The following is a 17908-nucleotide window of genomic DNA, read 5'->3' as shown; positions in this document are numbered from 1 at the left end:
ATAGGTAGAGCGGGATCTTCTTCCAAGATCCTCTGCTTGTTGTCATTGTTCTGTCGCTCAGTCTTGTCCAACTCTGCAATCCCATGGACTACAGCATGCCAGGCTTCCCTGTTCTTCACTGTCTCCCAGAGTTTGCTCAAACTCATGTCCCTTGAGTCGATGATGACATCCAGCCGTCTCATCCTCTGTTGTCCCCTTCTCCTCCTGCTTGGTGGCATTTAATTCATCCTTCAAGGCCCTGGGTTTCCTTTTATGTCTACTAACCCCAATTAAATAAACTGTTTTTTTTTTTTCACCACGTGTGTGATTTATACAGGTTTCCAAGCTTCATGACACTTTATCTCAGAATTCTCAAACTCAACAGTCTCCAGTCCACATGAAATAAGCTGGGGCAGTACAACTGAGCATGGTGGGGACTGTGGTGACTGGCAAGCCCTTTGTGAAGAGGACATCTGTTCATCTGTTCCAGCCCATGGCCAAGTATGAACATGAGTCCAGTGTACCCAGAGACTTCCACTTTAAAAAAATTATTTTAATTGGAGGATAATTGCTTAAAAATATGTTTTTTGCTGTATAACAACGTGAATCAGCCATAAGTATACATATGTTCCTTCCCTCTTCAACCTCCCTCCCACGCCCCCCCTCCATTTTTTTCTTTTTTCATGTGGACCGTTTTTAAAGTCTTTATTGAATTTGTTATAATATTACTTTTGTTTATGTTCTGGTTTTTTTGGCCATGAGGCATGTGGGCCCTTAATCCAAGGAGGCTGGTGTCCTTGTAAGAGGAGAGGACACACAGAGACAAGCATGCAGGGAAGGAGAACCATGTAACAATAGAAAGCAGAGGCTGGAGGGGTGAAGCTGCAAGCCAAGGAATGCTGAGGTTGGTGACCACCACCATAAGCTATGAAGAAGCAAGATTCCAAGGAGTGTGGATTTGTTGTCCCCTTGATTTCTCACGTCTAGCCTCCAGAGCCATGAAAGAACACATTTCTGTTGTTTAAGTCACCCAGTTTGTGCTATTTAACCCAGTTTGTAGTTAGGGCAGCCCTAGGAAACTAATACAGGTGTCATTTGAACTAAGTAGAGAATGATTAGAAAGAGGAAACCAAGTGAAGAGTTACAGGGAAGAATATTTCATGCAAAAGCAGGAATTAAAAAACAGTGGCTGGAGAGGGTGAGTAGGAGCTATGCCTGGAAAGCTAGCCAGGGATAGAGCTTGTAGGACCAGGCGGGAGAGGGGATTCAATTAGCAATGAGGTGGTTGTGTCATTTGAATGACAGAAACAGCTGTCAAGCGAGTCACCCAGAGTCTTAGAGGGCAGGATCTAGGATATTTTAGTTGCAATAAATAATGACAATATGAGATGACAGGGCCCCCTCTGAGCTTCCCTGCCCTGTCCGGCGACCTTGCTGGATGGTCAATGTCAGTTCTAGCATTTCAGGCCGTGGCTGGCTTCGGCTCCGTTAAGGCAACGCTCCCTTCCCGCAAACTCCTTCCTCCCTCCAACCCCAGATACCTCAAATACACACAGTCTAGGTAAAATACGCTTTACCAATGCGGTTTGCGGACAACTTCCCCATCCCAGCTAGGCATGAGAGATTCCGTAAGGGCCGAAGCATTTCTAAAGAAACACTGAGAGACCCAGCCAAGTCCCGCAAAGGTACAATCCCCGCCGCGGGCGCCTGGCGCGCGGGGGCGAGCCCGGGGCGGCGTGTGCGCATGCGCAGGGGGCTGCCTCCCGGCGAGGGGGTGGGGCGGGAGCCTGGGCTGGGGCTGTGACGTCAGGTGCGCGCGTGGCTCGGGCTGCGCAGGAACAGCTGGTGCCTGGGAAGGCGGCTGGCCGGCGGACACGCGTGGGGTGCGGGTGGCTTGCCGCGCCACGCTGCGGGAGCAGCCGCCGCCTAGCACCACTGCACCATGTCCGGCCAGCTGGAGCGTTGCGAGCGCGAGTGGCACGAGCTGGAGGGAGAATTTCAGGAACTGCAGGTAGGACCGGGCCACCTGGTCCCGAAACTCTGCTACCTGAAGTGCCGGGTATTTCCTTTCCTGCTTCTCCCAGCCCCGGCCGTGGGAACCATCAAGGCCCAGAGGTTGCTCCGTGCCAGGCCCTGCGGCGGCGGAGGAGGCGGGGTGTTGCCGGTGGTCTGCATGGGCCAGCCCCCTCCCATCTCCCAGGACTTCACTTTTTCATCCACTTAGGGCGCCGGGTGGAAAACCCCCCCGCGCCTTCTCACCGGCTCTTTGCCGCGCGCGCCTCCTTCGCTGCAGAAAGTTGATCTGTGACCTCTGAGGGGAAGTTCCAGGCATGTCCATGTGGGGGAGGCCGGAGGGACCAGGTATGTTCTGGGACTCAAAAGAGAAAGCCCAGCCCCTACCTCCTCAGGGGTCTCCCCTAACCCCACCGCCGCCCACCAGGTTTTGACGGCTCCACTCCCCGTTTATTGTGGCAGGTCAGCCCTCCTCTGACGCTCCATTTTGGGAGATGTGCTTGGGAGCCCTTCACCTTGAACCCGCAGGCTTTGCTTAGGGGTTAGAGACCTCAGCCTTTGAGGCTCCTGTGTCCCGCCTCTGACGTTGCTGCAGGCCGAGTTTGGGGTCGTAGATGACATCTGTCACTTCTGACAGCTGGGTTGCCTCCCAGCGATAGAGGCTGCTCTCAGCCCTCACCCTTTGGCCCAGAGCCTTATGCTGGGTGGGGTGAGGTCGGGTATAAGAGAGGCCCCTTGAAAGAACAGCATCGGCATTGCCGCTGCAGGGTCCCTGGCAGGAGGAGCTGTTCCTGATAGGAGGTTCGCAGAGGCCTCAGCTGCCTATCCTGGTGACTAGAGAGGTCTCTGGAAATCCTGGGGTTGGCTAAGAGAGATGCCTGGATCTTTTTTTGGGAGATGGGGCTGTTCCCTCCCTAGCTGCCGGATTGTGTTTGTTTTCTCCAGAGTTGGGCTCTGTTTGCCTGAAATCACATGGAACACGCCCTCCCCCCAACTTCTGCCTAGTCTCAGCTGGGAGCAGTGACATTTTGCTTGTCCATGGAGCTCTTGTCTGCAGTTTGGTTAGCCTCTTACTGTGGCCAGAGTAGGGGAGGGAGGGGAGATGGGGAAGGGTGTCTGTGATGGGTCTTTCCAGAGCCATCTAGAGGGAAGATGGGTCATAGGTCCCGAAGAATAGAGAAGGGGTGCTGGAGAGACCACGCAGGGAGAGGGGTGCTGTTTTAGGTGTGAGCAGAGAGTAAGGTACCAGAGCTGGTTCCCAGGAGACCTTTTGGCTCTCCTGCCATGGAGAAGAGTCAGCTACTTTTTTTCTCAGTATTTATCTTTATTTTGGCTGTGCCCAGTCTTAGTTGCGGCACTCAGGATCTTCAGTCTTCATTGCAGTATGTGGGGGATCTTTAGTTGTGGCTCGTGGGATCTAGTTCCCCGATCAGGGACTGAACCTGGGCCTCTTGCACTGGGAGCGAGGAGTCTTAACCACTGGACCACCAGGGAAGTCCCCACTCAGCTGCTTCTCGCCGCTTTGTCCTGCTGGGCTCTCAGTTATGTCCAGCTGTGGACCCATGCATGGTATTAGGGTCGGGCGTGAGAGAAGAGTTTTGCTGTGTGGAGCTTTGGTTGTTCATAATTCCTTTCCCTGACTCTGCTTTCGCCTAGAAGGAAGAGTCTTAACTCTTCAGAGCTATACAGTTAATGCAATTAACAGCAATTAGATAGCTAGTCTTGGCAGGCAGAGGTTGCAAAGGAGACGTTTGATTTGTTGTTATGTTCTTACTTGGCGTCTCTGGGGATCAAGTGTGTGGGGGACAGAGAGAAATTGGAAGTGAATCCTGGATTGTGTCCCCTGGTGCATAGCAAGGGTTGTAAAAGAACTGACTGGGTAGAAACCGTGATGTTCCTTACTCAGGTCTTCAGCATTGGGGCAAGTGGAATGGACTAGGTCCGACTTCTTATCCCTCCCCCCACCCCCCATAATACACGTGAGAACTCTGAACTCCTGAGATGAACCTCTGGGAATAGGCATGTAGTAAGCAGAGTGTACGTTGTCATTGTGTGTGTGTTGGGTGAACTTTCAAATATGAGACGTTTGTCGGGGAGCAAGGAGGTCACAACAGGTATACGGGGTGAGGGGGTGCTGACTGGAACTAGAAGAGTTAATGATAGGAAGGGTCTTTTTCTCCCACCAGAAAATCCCGGCCTATCTTCCTTCACCTGTATCTGCTTCAGAATCTGGGATTTGTGGGTTTCATGTTCGTATGGCTCTGATCCTGTCTTTCTTAGGATGATGTATAATATCTCTCTGTTTTACCTCTCCTTCCCTTTTGCCAGTGGCGGGAGGAAAGAGGAAATCTAATTTCAGACCCAAGAGGATTTGAAAGATTTCTGGAATTCCCCCCTCCCCAACCCCTAAAATGTCAAAATCTCTGGGACTTTCTAGAGGAAAGGATCTTTGTTCTTTTGTCTGTGATGTGCATCTGCCAGGGCCTCTGTGGACTCAGGGGCAAGGCTGAGTTGCTGTGAGAACTTTGGTTTTGGCTGGTTGGGGTTTCGGGTGTGCTGGCTGATTGAGCATTAGTCTGAGACTGGCACATGTTTGGCCCTGTGGCCTGTGGTGTGACCACAGAAGGTCACTTACAGACATGGTGGCAGGTGATTTAATGAGCATTTCTTGTCTTGCCTCTCTGAAAACCTGACCTCATCCCTCTGCACCCAGGAAGGAGGTGGCCTGAAGAGGCCTTTCTCTTATCCTGACCTCGCAGAAATGCAGGGACCTGGTAGGACATTACAGAGATTTTTGGCTTTTATTACCAATGAAACGGGTATTCCTTTGGCTGCTGTGTATAGAATAGATATGAGGGGACAGGCTGGAAGCAGGAAGATCAGTATTATTTAATTAAAACCCTCTGAAATAGAGCCTGTTATACCCATCTTACAGAGTGAAAAATATACCCCAAAGTATAAGTACTAGAGTCAGGATTCAAATCCAGGCAGGTGAACATCAACGTTTATACTCTTTAAATTTTTTATTTATTTAGGCCATGCCTTGCGTCACACAGGATCGTAGTCCCACACTAGGTATTGAACTGGTGCCCCTGCATTGGGAGTGTGGAGTATTAATCACTGGACTGCTGGGGAAGTCCCCGGAGTCTGTACTCTTAACCACTGCCCAAGGTAGGTCTGTGCCCTGGGTACTCTTGTTTCTCTCCCTTCTTGCATTACTTTCTAGGCCTCTTTTCCTCTAGAAGTGGGTTGTGTGGAAAGAACTCTGGACAAGGGAGTCAGAATTCTTGGGTTCAGGACTGAATTCTGCTGCTGTTTAGCATCTGACCTTTAGCAAGCTGCCTCTCTGAACTTGAGTTTCTTTATCTACCAAACAAAGGCTGACAGTAATAGCAGCAACAATAAGAACTAACTGTATGATACATGGATTATTCCATTTAATCTAAACAACAACCTGGCTTTATAGATGAAACTGAGGCTGAGAGATGTTACGTAACTTGAAATTCGTGGAGCCAGAATTGGACGTCAGGCCTGCTGTTTCCATCAGGCATTTTTGGGGTTGAGCTCCAAAAGTATCCTGAGACCCTTGGCTTTAGAAGGAAACTTTTGGACTTGTGGGGACTAATTTTATTTCTATGGTGCTTTAACATGAAGCATTAGTAAGGATTCTTAGTTGTAAGTGGCAGAAATCCAATTCAACCAGCTTTACGCCAAAAAATCAAAATAGTTTATTGGCTTCTGTATTGGGAAGTCCCGTGGCAAATGGCTTCAGGCAGGGCTGGATCCAGGTTCTCCAGTGATGTTTACGTGTGCACGTGTTTCTGTGTCCTATGTCAGCTTCGTTCTCAACGGTCTCTCCCATGTTGTGGCCAAGATGAGCTTTGACAGCCCCAGGCTGATATCTACCAGCTTAGCAAACCTCAGAAATGAGCCATCTTTTCCCCTGTAATTCTGCCTGGAGTCCCAGGGCTGACTCTCATCGGCCCTACCTGGGTCATGTGATTATCCCTTAACCAGATCCTGTGGCACTGATTGGCTGGGTCTTGGTTAATATGTCTCCCCTGTTGCCCAGGACTGAGATGACTGCTGCTCAAACCACATGAAATAACAGTGGGAGAGGGATGGTCCCATGAAGGAAAATCAAAATACTGCTAGTAAAAAAAAAAAGAACAAAAAACAGAGAAGGATGCCAGACAGCTATTTTTTTAGGAGTAATATTGTAGAAACAATCTATATCTGTGTTTCACCAACTGTGTTAAGGCACCTCCAAGGAGCTGCAGCAAGCTCACAGGGGCACTATGGGATAATTTAAATTTTCAAGAGAAAGACGATGACCTCTGTCACATACCACTTAAACTGCTAATGGAGTAGTTCACAGCTGCACATTAGATTATGCTACATTCTTTTAAATGATGTCATATCTTTGTGAAGTTGGGTTTTGGGTGCTGATTAAAATCAAGTACTATGTGAAAATCAATTTAGAACAAGAAATGAGGGTGACAGTGTCTACTCTATTCCTAAGGTTTGAGAATTTGTGCAGAGCCTGACAGGCATACACACCCATAAATACTTTTGGTTACTTCAAAATGAAATAAAAATACCCTTGTCAATTTATGCATATTCTTTTTTTTTTTTTCTCCAAGAGGCTACTGAGTTGTTAGGACATAGATACTTTTCAATTATTCGGCTTCCTTAGTGGCTCAGAGGGTAAAGATTCTGCCTGCAATGCAGGAGACCCAGGTTCGATCCCTAGGTTGGGAAGATCCCCTGGAGAAGGAAATGGCAACCCACTCCAGTATTCTTACCTGGAGAATCCCCATGGGCAGAGGAGCCTGGCAGGCTACACAGTCCATAGGGTCACAAAGAGTTGGACACGACTTAATGACTTCACTTTCACTTTTTCTTCCAATTATTTGGCCTAAGGATCCTGTGAAAAGTTCATTGAGACACTAAGGGTGTGGTAAACCAACAAAGTTAGGGAATCTTTGTTTTATATCCTCATTGTGGTGGTGGTTACACAACTGTATATATTTGCCAAAATTCATTAAATTGTACACCTGAAAATTGGTGGATTGGTATGTAAATTATACCTATAAAGCTGATTTTAAAAATAGCTGTTACCTATATCTCATGCCCTAGCTCTTTCACAACTGAGAAAACTAAGAAGTCGCAGATTCTAGACGTGAAGTCAGAGTCTCAAGCCTAATCACTTAAGTTTTATGTTACCTGCCTTCCAAATGCCTGACATGCTTGGCTATACCTCCACTTACTGTTCCTATAACAGACATTACTAATTGATCCTGGCACATGACTCAGAATCTTTCCCAGTATAGAACTGATACAGTTTAGGTGAAGTCAACTTGTCGTCTGTGTAGTGTTTCCACTGGCAGTGAGTCTTAGTTCAGTATATTCAGCATTCAGAAATCTGTGTTTGAAGTCAGTTCCTTAGAAACAGAACTATATAAATGCAATCTCTTTAAAACTTAGCACCAGCCCCAACTATCAGCCACCGTGTTTTTGTGGTGGCCATGAGTCTGGCAGTCTTCTGGGCTGTCCACCAGCTTGCAGTGCTCCTTGCCATGCTGTATGGGAGCTTAGTTCCCCAACCAGGTATTAAACCCATTCCCACCGTAGTGGCAGTACAGAGTCTTAACCACTGGACCGCCAGGGCAGTCTCATTGCCATCAATTCCTGCAATAAATATTGACTCAGGTGTTGTGACTCAGTCAAGTTATGTTAAGAGGGCATCTCCAGATGGGTCACAGCCGTGCTGGGACCTGGAGTCATTAACCTCATCTTCCCACTGGGGCAGAGTGTGTGGCCTCAGAGGACAGGAGAGGTGGCGGATCTCCAGATCCTTCAGTGGAAACTGAAGGATTGTGTTTGTGTCTCCTGTACATGGCATAAAAGGAATGGCAATCAGATATGTGGGAAAGGAGCTATGGGCATCCCAGCTAACAGGGCCAATGTTAGTGTCTGTCTCTCTCTGTCTCTGATCTATCCTTTATTTTTATAAGTAATACGTAGCCACATAGTTAAAAAGTCAAATAGGAAATGTGTATAAGCATTCTATAACAACTAAAATCTGGAAACCTAACTGTCCATCAGGATGGATAATTCCTTTGAACGTCTGTAGAGTGTGGTATGAAGCTCAGAATGAATAAACTAGAACCATATGTATCAACATGGGTAAATGTTTTAAAGAGAAAAGCAACATTGAGTGAAAAGTTGCTAAGTGGGTATATATAGTATGACATGTGTAATATCGTTTAAAGCATTCAAAACAACGCTTATGTTCTGCTTACTGATATGTGTCTGTATAGTACAAACACAGACTTTTGCAAGGGAGTGATATGGGTCAGATTCAGTAGAATGGAGATTTGGGCAGGGCCCTAGCAAGCAGCAAATGACTCTTCTGGATGGAACTCGCTGAAAAGAGTTTAAGGACGGGGCTATTTACAGAGGTGTGGCGGTTTAAAGGGGTTTCCCTGGTGGCCCAGATAGTAAAGAATCTGCCTGCAATGCGAGAGACACAGGTTCAATCCCTGAGTCAGAAAGATCCCCTAGAAAAGGAAATGGCTTCCCACTCCAGTATTCTGGCCTGGAGAATTGCATGGACAGAGGAGCCTGGCGGGCTACAGTCCATGGGGTCATCAAGAGTTGGACACAACGAGGCCCCTGGAGTTGGGACCATCCTAATACTTAAGGGACAAAGGGAAGGGGCAGTCACCGGAGCCTGTTGCAGGGTAAGGAGAGCTGCAGGACTGGAGCTGTAGCATCAAAAGCCTGGTAAAGTGAGGAGCAGGCAAGGGAACCAATGCCCCAGTCTGCTTCTCCTGCACCCAGTCTTCTGTCCTTGCATCCCATTGGCTAAGTAGGAGGCAGGGCAAGGGAGTCCAGGAGATGCAGTCCGTAAGAGCCAACCTCTCAGGGCACAGAGGAAGACAAGATTGATCTGGGGTGGGCTTGGGGGTGGAAATAACCAGCCTAGAGCTTCCTCTCGTTGGGGGCAAAGGATGGGAATGCTATGTAGAAAGAATATGTATGGGCTTTCAACAGTTTGTATACTATTAGTTCTTAAACTGAGGGTGAGAAATGTGGGCATTAATGTTGTTTATTTTCTATTAATTATAGGATTTTCTGTCTTTTTCAATATGCCTGAAATATTTCATAGTCAAATGAGCAGGAGACCAAAAAGTCACCTAACAGTACCAAAAGGCTTATTCATAAAAATAGGCTCAGTGGGACTTCCCTGATGGTCCAGTGGTTAAGACTCAGCGCTTCCACTGCTGGGGCCCGGGTTCAACATCTGGTTGGGGAACTAAGATCCCACATACCGAGAGGTGTGGCTAAAACAAACAAACAAAAAAAAAGACTCAGTCATTTATGTGATTACGACCATGCAAATTTCATTTACTGAAAAACTGAGCAGTGTACAATGCTTGTACTTTCTCTTGGGGATTTTTATTACATTTATATAGTCAGCATTTGATTGTTTCCTGGCAGTGTTTGCCTTGGAACTATCCTTCCCCGCCCCCTACCCTAAAGCTCTATCTTTAGGTATTTTATCAAGTGGGTCTTTCTTTCCTTTGCTTGGTCTTGAGTTGGACAGCTGGGGGTTGGGACTTGCTCTGAGCAGCAGAACAGAGTCCTTTCTTTCCCAGCTGCCTGTCTGCTCCGGTGCCCCCAGCACTCCGGGTTATTTTTGGAGGTAGCAACTTGAAGTGGGAGTCAGTCATGTGTTTTATAAGCTGGTACTCCCTGCATTGTGTGCAGACACCTGACTCCCAGTTTTGGTGACTGTGCTCCTTTGCTTCAGTCCACTGCTGCCAAGTTTATTTTATTTTATTTACTTTAAATTGTATTTCTTTTTATTTATTTATTTGGCTGCGCTGTCTTCCTTGCAGCATGCAGGGTCTTTCCGTTGTAGCATGTGGTATCTAATTCCCTGAGCAGGGATTGAACCGTGGGCCCCTTGCATTGGGAGTGCAGAGTCTTAGCCACTAGACCACCAGGAAAGTCCCACTGCTGCCAAGTTTAGAAATAAAAATAGTGGTTTGTTATTTTGGCATTTTCTTTGAAAGTTGGCAAACATACATGTACCATATGACCCAGCAGTTTCATTCCTAGGTATCTAACCAAGAGAAGTTGAAATATATATCTACTACCAAGACTTGTGCACGAATGTGCATGGCAGCCTTATTCGTAATAGCCAAAGACTGGAAATACCTTAAATGTCCGACAACTGGTAGATGAATAAACAAAATATGGTATAAATGCTGAGGTGCAATAAAAAAGTGGATACATGCCACAACAGAAATACACCTCAAAAACACTATTCTGTGTGAAAGAACCAGACACAAAACTGCATATTATATGATTCCATTGATATGAAATACCCAGAAAAGACAAACCTATAGAGTCAGAAGGTGGGTTCGTGGTTGCCAGGAGCTGGGAGGAAGGAAGAGTGGGGAGTGAGTTTGGATAAACATTAGAGATCTTATTGGGTGAAAGTTCTGAAACTGGACATGGTAATAGTTGCACAACTTGATAAATGTATAAAAATCACTTAATTGTACACTTAAAGTGAGAATTTTATGACATGTAAGTTATACCCCAATGAAGTTGTTAAAATATAATGGTTTAGGTTCTTGCTTTGGCAGAAAAACAAACACAAGCTGGAATCAAGATTGCTGGGAGAAATATCAATAACCTCAGATATGCAGATGACATCACCCTTAGGGCAGAAAGTGAAGAGGAGCTAAAAAGCCTCTTGATGAAAGTGAAAGAGGAGAGTGAAAACGTTGGCTTAAAGCTCAACATTCAGAAAACAAAGATCATGGCATCTGTTCCCATCACTTCATGGGAAATAGATGGGGAAACAGTAGAAACAGTGTCAGACTTTATTTTTGGGGGCTCCAAAATCACTGCAGATGGTGATTGCAGCCATGAAATTAAAAGATGCTTACTCCTTGGAAGAGAAGTTATGACCAACCTAGATAGTATATTCAAAAGCAGAGACATTTGCCAACTAAGGTCCGTCTAGTCAAGGCTGTAGTTTTTCCTGTGGTCATATATGGATGTGAGAGTTGGACTGTGAAGAAGGCTGAGTGCCAAAGAATTGATGCGTTTGAACTGTGGTGTTGGAGAAGACTCTTGAGGGTCCCTTGGACTGCAAGGAGATCCAACCAGTCCATTCTGAAGGAGATCAGCCCTGGGATTTCTTTGGAAGGAATAATGCTAAAGCTGAAGCTCCAGTACTTTGGAAACCTCATGCGAAGAGTTGACTCATTGGAAAAGACTCTGATGCTGGGAGGGATTGGGGGCAGGAGGAGAAGGGGACGACCCAGGATGAGATGGCTGGATGGCATCACGGACTCGATGGACGTGAGTCTGAGTGAACTCCGGGAGATGGTGATGGACAGGGAGGCTTGGCGTGCTGCGATTCATGGGGTCGCAGAGTCAGACACGACTGAGCGACTGAACTGAACTGAACTGATGGTTGTTCAAAGATCTGCATTTTAAAGTGCCTGTTTAGTTACTGGCTTGATGAAGGATTTATTCATCAGGCTCCAAGTTTTTGGCACCTTTACGATGACAGTGCCCAGGGCAAGAGCCTGGTAATGGGTCCAAGATTTATGGCTTCTTTTCTTACTTGGTATGGTTAACTTTTCCCAGAAGGGAGGCTCTGTTCTTTGGCGTATTAATCTAGATTCTGACCCCTGCCTCTTTTTTAAATTAGCTAATTAATTTGACTGTACTGGGTCTTTGTTGCGGCATGTGGGATATTGTCTTCCTTTCTGCATGCGGGGTCTTTAGTTGTGGCATATGAACTCTTAATTGCAGCAAATGGGGTCTAGTTCCCTGCCTGGGGACCGAACCTGGACCCCCTGCATTGGGAGTGCAAAGTCTTAGTCACTGGACCACCATGGAAGTCCCTGGTACTGGCCTCTTAAATGGAGATACTCAACCCAAATTGGCAAAGCCAAACAGAATAAAATGGCATTTGTTCACTTATGTTAATTAGGACCTCAAAGGTGTACCACCTGCAGATATAAGCTGATCCAGGAGCTTAAATGAAACCATCAGGGCTTGGTTTACGCCTCCATCCTGTTTTCCTCTCAATTGGGTTCATTCCCAGGCAGCTAACAGCAGCCCCATTAGCTCTGGGCTCATATCCTGCTACCTTCAAAACAAGTGGCAAAAAAGTTTCTTTTTTTCCCTGTTTTTTTCAACAGTTCTGATAAAAAGTCCCACAACTGAGTGTGACTGGTTTTGAATGCTTGTCACTGAGTCAACCAGCTGGGTCAGGAGGGTGATGTTCTGATTGGCCAGGCCTGGGTCATTTTTCCCTGGAACCTGGGGCAAGGTCCACTCTACCCTAGCCAAATCTCATGGACTCAGTGTCAGGGAGGGAGGATCTCCAAAGAAATTACAGGGAATTAACCAGAAAGGGAGTAGCTGCCGAGCTGGCAAAAACAACAGAAGGCTTCCATCTGGCGACTAGTTGTGTTCAAGACCATAGGGGCTGGTTGGTTGGAAGGCAGGATTGGCTTGCCTCCGTGTGGCTCACTCCTGGAAAAAGCATCTCAAAGCACAGGTCCAGCTGAGGGTCTTCTGGAGACATCCTCAGGAGTGAAGGGCAGGGTCTCTGAGGGAAGACAGGAATTGTGTTCCTCCCCACTCCTGCCCCCTCCCAGAAACATTGGCAAAGACAGTCCCATCAAGAGACAGCTGTCGTGAAATGGTTCTGCCTCTCTGGAAAATGATATGGCGGTTCTTTAAAAAAAAAAATTAAGCTGTGTGATTAATTACCATATGATCCAGAAATTCTGCTTGTGAGTACACACACACACACACATACACACACACCCCAAAGAATTAAAAGCAGGGACTCAAACAAATACATATACATCCATGTTCATAGTAACATTATTCACAATATCCAAAAGATGGAAGCAACCCAGGTGTGCATTGACAGATGGGTGGATAAAATGTGGTATATACATACTGTGGGGTATTGTTCAGCCTTAAGGAGGAAGGAACTTCTGATACGTTCTGCAGTGTGGATGGACCTTGAAGACGTTATGCTGTGTTTAAATGTCAGGCACAAAAATATAAATACTGTATGAGTCAACTTATATGAGGTACTTAGAGGAGTCAAATTCATAGAAGTAGAAAGAGTGGTAGAGGACTTCCCAGGTGGCACAGTGGGTACGCACCCGCTTGCCAGTGCAGGAGACATGGGTTTGATCTCTGTTCTGGGAAGATCCCACATGCCTTAGAGCAGCTAAGCCCTGGAGTTGTAACTATTGGGCCCACGAGCTGCAACTACTGAAGCCCGCTTGCCTAGAACCTGTGCTCCATAATGAGAGGCTATTGCAATGAGAAGCCTGAGCACTGCGACAGAGAGCAGCCCCTGGTCGCCTGTTCAAAACAGTGAAGACCCAGCACAGCCAAAAATGAATAAGTAAGAAGATAGAGTGGAGGTTGTCAGGGGCTGAGGGGAACAGGAGACTGAGTTCTTGGGTGATGGGTTCAGAGTTTCAGTTGAGCTGATGAAAACGTTCTGGAGATGGATGGCAAATAATGTGAACATACTTGATGTCACTGTGTTGTGCACATAAAATGGTTAAGGTGGTAAGTTTCATGTGTATTTTATTGCAATTGGAAAAATTTTAATGATTAACATGGTAAGTTTTATATGTATTTTTACCACAGTTGAAAAAAGACTGAGAGACAACTGTCTGGAAAAAGGACAGAATCGAAGAAATGAGTTGATGATCTTTCCTGCTGCTTGTGTGACTGGCACAAGGTGGAATCAGCAGAGGCTGGGCGTGGGTGAGGAATGCCCTGGGAACAGAGAGCATGTCACACTAAGGGCCTTGTTTCCACTTCACATTGTCCTTGAGGCTGACAAATCCTGAGCCTGGAGCCGAGGACAGGGTGGACAGGAGGTGTGGTCTCCAGTATCAGATCTCCCTTAGAAAGTGGCCCTAGCCAATGGCAGAGAGAAAGACAGAGAACTGTTAGGAGTCAGGAATGACTGTATGTGCCTGGGGACACAATTATGAGAAGGGCCATGGACTTCAGTCTGATGTTTTAAGAGTGAGCAGAAAATACCACCAGTGGAGCATTATTGTTGTTTAGTTGCTAAGTCGTGTCTGATTCTTTGCAACCCCATGGACTGCAGCACGCCAGGCTTCCCTGTCCTTCACTATCTCCCAGAGTTTGCTCAAACTCATATTCATTAAGTCGGTGATGCCATCCGATCATCTTATCTTCTGTTGCCCCCTTCTCCTCCTGCCTTCAGTCTTTCCCAGCATCAGGGACTTTTCCAAAGAGACGTCTCTTCACATCAGGTGGCCAAAGTATTGGAGCTTCAGCATTAGGTGAAGTATGGAGCACTGCACGCGTGTGTGCCAAGTAGCTTCAGCCGTGTCTGACTCTGTGCAACCCTATGGACTGTGGCCTGCCAGGCTCCTTTGTCCATGGGATTCTCCAGGCAAGAATACTGGAATGGGTTGCCATTTCCTTCTTCAGGGGATCTTCCCAACCCAGGGATCGAAGCTGCATCTCTTACGTCTACCTGCATTGGCAGGTGGGTTCTTTTACCATTACACCACCTGGGAAGCCCATGGAGGCATGAGGAAGCGCCTTTAATAAAGTCAGTGGGGATAGCGCTGAGTGTTGGTGAAGTGTGGGCAGCTGTCATATGCTGTGGGTGGGAGCATAAATTGGCACAGCCACTCTGTGGGCAGTTTGCCAAGATAGGTTAAAAGTAAAAACAAGCCTGTAGCCTATGACCCAGAAATTCCGCTTCTCTTCCCCAGAGACACTTGTGTGTGCCGAAGGAAACAGTGCAAGGATATTAATCATTGTTGCATTGTTGGTTATTGTCAGAGACTGGAGACAACGTAAGTATCCAGTGACAGGAAAATGGCTAAATAAACTGTTGTATGTTCATAGTATGAAGGACTGAACAGGACTAAAAATGAAGCACATCTATATATAGTCTTCTTTTTTTCTTCTTTTTAATTAACTAATTTGGCTCTGCCAGTCTTAGTTGTGGCACGCGGGATCTTTGATCGTTGTGGCATGTGGGATCTAGTTCCCTGACCCCAGATCAAACGTGGGCCCTCTGTGTTGAGGGTGTGGAGTCTTAGCCACTGGACCACCAGAGAAATCCCTATCTATGTATTCTTACGTGGGTAGGTCTATAAGACATATTATTGAGTGAGAAAAGAAAGTTGTGTAATTGTATCTATATTCTGATACTGTTAATATATTTAAAAAATTGAAAGATGTGCTTTAGGGTATAAGCTATACTGCTGTAGCAGAGAGATCCCCTAATAAAATGGTTTCAATGAGATAGCTTCTTCCTTTCTCATACAGTGGTTCAGATGGGTGCTGAGTGTTCCAGTTATCCATTGGCATAAAGCAACAGTAATTGCATTTTGCTCATGGATTCTGGGAGTCAGGAATTTAGGCAGGGCATGGTGGGGATGGCTTGACTGTGTTCCACGAGGTCAGAGGCCTTACCTGGGAAGATGCAAATGGTTGGAGCTGGAATTATCTGGAGGTTTCTTGACCCTCATATCTGCCTGAACTGAATGACAAGAAGATTTATTTTAGTTGTGGCTGTTGATCAGATCAGACTGCTGTCATGTGGCTTCTCTATGTGGTTAGGGTTTCCATGCAGCGTGGTGGCCTCAGAGTCATGGAACTTTTTGTTCCAGAAGCTAGTGTTCCAGCAAAGAAGGTGCAAACCCAATGGCCTTCTGTGAGTTTTTCTTAGAAATGGTATAGTGTCAGTTCTGCCATCTTTAAAAAATTGAGATAAAGTTGACATATGTTTTAGGTGTATAATATAGTGATTCACAATTTTTAAAGGTTATACTTTACTTATGATAAAATGTTGGCTGTATTCCCTGTGCCGTACAGTGTATCCTATAGCTTGTTTATTTTATACATAGTAGTTTGTATCTCAATCCCCCTGCCCCTGTATTGCCCCTCTCCCCACCGGTAACTACTAGTTTGTTCTCTGTGAGTCTGTTTCTTTTTTGTTATATTCACTGGTTTGTTGTATTTTTTTATATTCCACATATAAGTGATATCATATAGCATTTCTCTTTCTCTGTCTGACATATTATTAAACATAATGCCCTCCAAGTCCATCCATGGCAAAAATGTCATTCTTTTTTATGGATGCATAGTATTCCTCTGTGTGTGTGTGTGTGTGTGTGTGTGTGTGTGTGTGTGTGTGTGTGTGTGTACGTGTACCACATCTTCTTTATCCATTCGTCTGCTGATGGACATTTAGGTTACTTCTGTATCTTGGCTGTTATAAATAATGCTGCTATGAACATTGAGGTGCATGTCTCTTTTTGAATTAGTGTTTTCATTTCCTTCGATACAGACCCAGGAGTGGAAGTGCTGGATCAGATGGGAGGTCTATTTTTAGTTTTTTTGAGGAACTTCCATACTGTTTCCACAGTGGCACCAATTTACATTCCCACCAACAGTGTGCAAAGGTTCCCTTTCCTCCATATCCTTGCCAGCATTTGTTATTTGAGGTCTTTTCAATGATAGCCATTCTGACAGGTGTGAGGTGATATCTCCCTGTGGTTTTAATTTGCGTTTCCTTGATGATTAGTGATGTTGAGCATCTTTTCATGTGCCTGTTGGCCATCTGTATGGCTTCTTTAGAAAAATGTCTATTCAGATCTTCTGTCCATTTTTTAATTGGGCTGTTTGTTTTGGGGGGGTACTTCTGACATGTTTTATTGGTCAGACCAGCCACAAGCCTACTTGTATTTAAGGAGACTGAAAAGAGATACCACTTGTCTATGTGAGGAGTGCTATAGGACTGGTGGTCATGTTTTAAAACAAGATCCAGGTTGGTGTGGCTGAGGAGGACACTGTGGGCTTCGTCATTTGTGCCATATTGCTTCCATTTCCGGTTTCAAGGTAACTGGATCCATTGTTGCCATATGCCGGCCAGGGAAAAAAAGAGTAGAGGGCAAGCCGTTACTTAGAAAAATGTGGTTCAGTTACTCTTGGCAGAAAATGTTGCCTTGACATGTGAAAACTGAATAGCTAGAAAGAGCAGGTGTAGTAGTTAAAAAAAAAATGTAGTTCAGAACTTACATCCCTTCTGCTTGCAACCCATTGGCTAACACTTGGTTATATTCCTACACTTAGCTGCAAAGGAGGCTGGGAAATATCTGTAGCTGGACAGCCATGTGCTGGCTATGTCTTGGGGTCCAGTGGTTGACTCTCTGCTCCCAGTGTAGGGGATACAGGTTTGATCCCTGAATGGGGAACTAAGATCCTACATGCCTCATGTGCCACATGGTGTGGGGCTAAAAAACAAAAAACTGAGATGTAATAAATACTCAAATTCATTATTTAAAAAAAGGAAACAAAGGAGAATAAGTATTAGGGACAATTAGTTTTTGCAACAGTGATCATTTTTCGTATATATGTTAAATGTGTATATATATATATATAGGTCTATGTGGAACATAGAAATACATAGATACAGAGAATATACAGTCTAGAAGAAATGTAACAGTGGTTACTTCTGGAGAAGGAGGAGAAGACAGGATGGGGTCTATTCAAAGTCAACTCTAGCTGTAGCTGTAGTGTTTTAATTTTTAACGAGGATGATGTCCTTATGTTTACTTGTGAATTAAATATTAATTCAAACTGAAGAGGGCCTGGTGAGCATCTGTCTGTTGATGTTGCAGTCTGGGTCTTATCTCACTGTACGGGGGCCCGACACCCAAGAGTGCCAGCAGGTGGTGTGGTGTTTTACCTTCTGTTGCTGGGGACTCCAAATCCAAAGGCTTCACTTTCTCAAAGGCTGTATAGTTGAGGATCTCTCTGCACCCATCCTTCACGTCTGGTTCTG

The 17908-nt window shown here is 45.7% G+C and overlaps 1 protein-coding gene across 4 annotated transcripts in view; it reads left to right on the top strand.

Annotated features, from left to right (window-relative positions):
* The first annotated feature begins 1797 nt into the window (after positions 1–1797).
* The window catches only part of TMEM120B (transmembrane protein 120B), a 44062-nt gene continuing 27951 nt past the window's right edge, over positions 1798–17908 (top strand). For all 4 annotated transcript variants that reach the window (XR_008200809.1, XR_008200808.1, XR_008200807.1 and 1 more), the window contains exon 1: positions 1798–1990. Coding sequence is in view for 1 of the 4 variants with exons in the window: in XM_052654641.1 (XP_052510601.1) it covers positions 1922–1990 (69 nt within the window). In the remaining 3 variants the exon portion in view is untranslated. The remainder of the gene's footprint in view (positions 1991–17908) is intronic.

Source organism: Budorcas taxicolor, chromosome 17 (assembly GCF_023091745.1).
Source record: "Budorcas taxicolor isolate Tak-1 chromosome 17, Takin1.1, whole genome shotgun sequence".
In the NCBI taxonomy this organism is placed as follows: domain Eukaryota; kingdom Metazoa; phylum Chordata; class Mammalia; order Artiodactyla; family Bovidae; genus Budorcas; species Budorcas taxicolor.
This window is presented reverse-complemented; position numbering and strand designations above follow the sequence as displayed.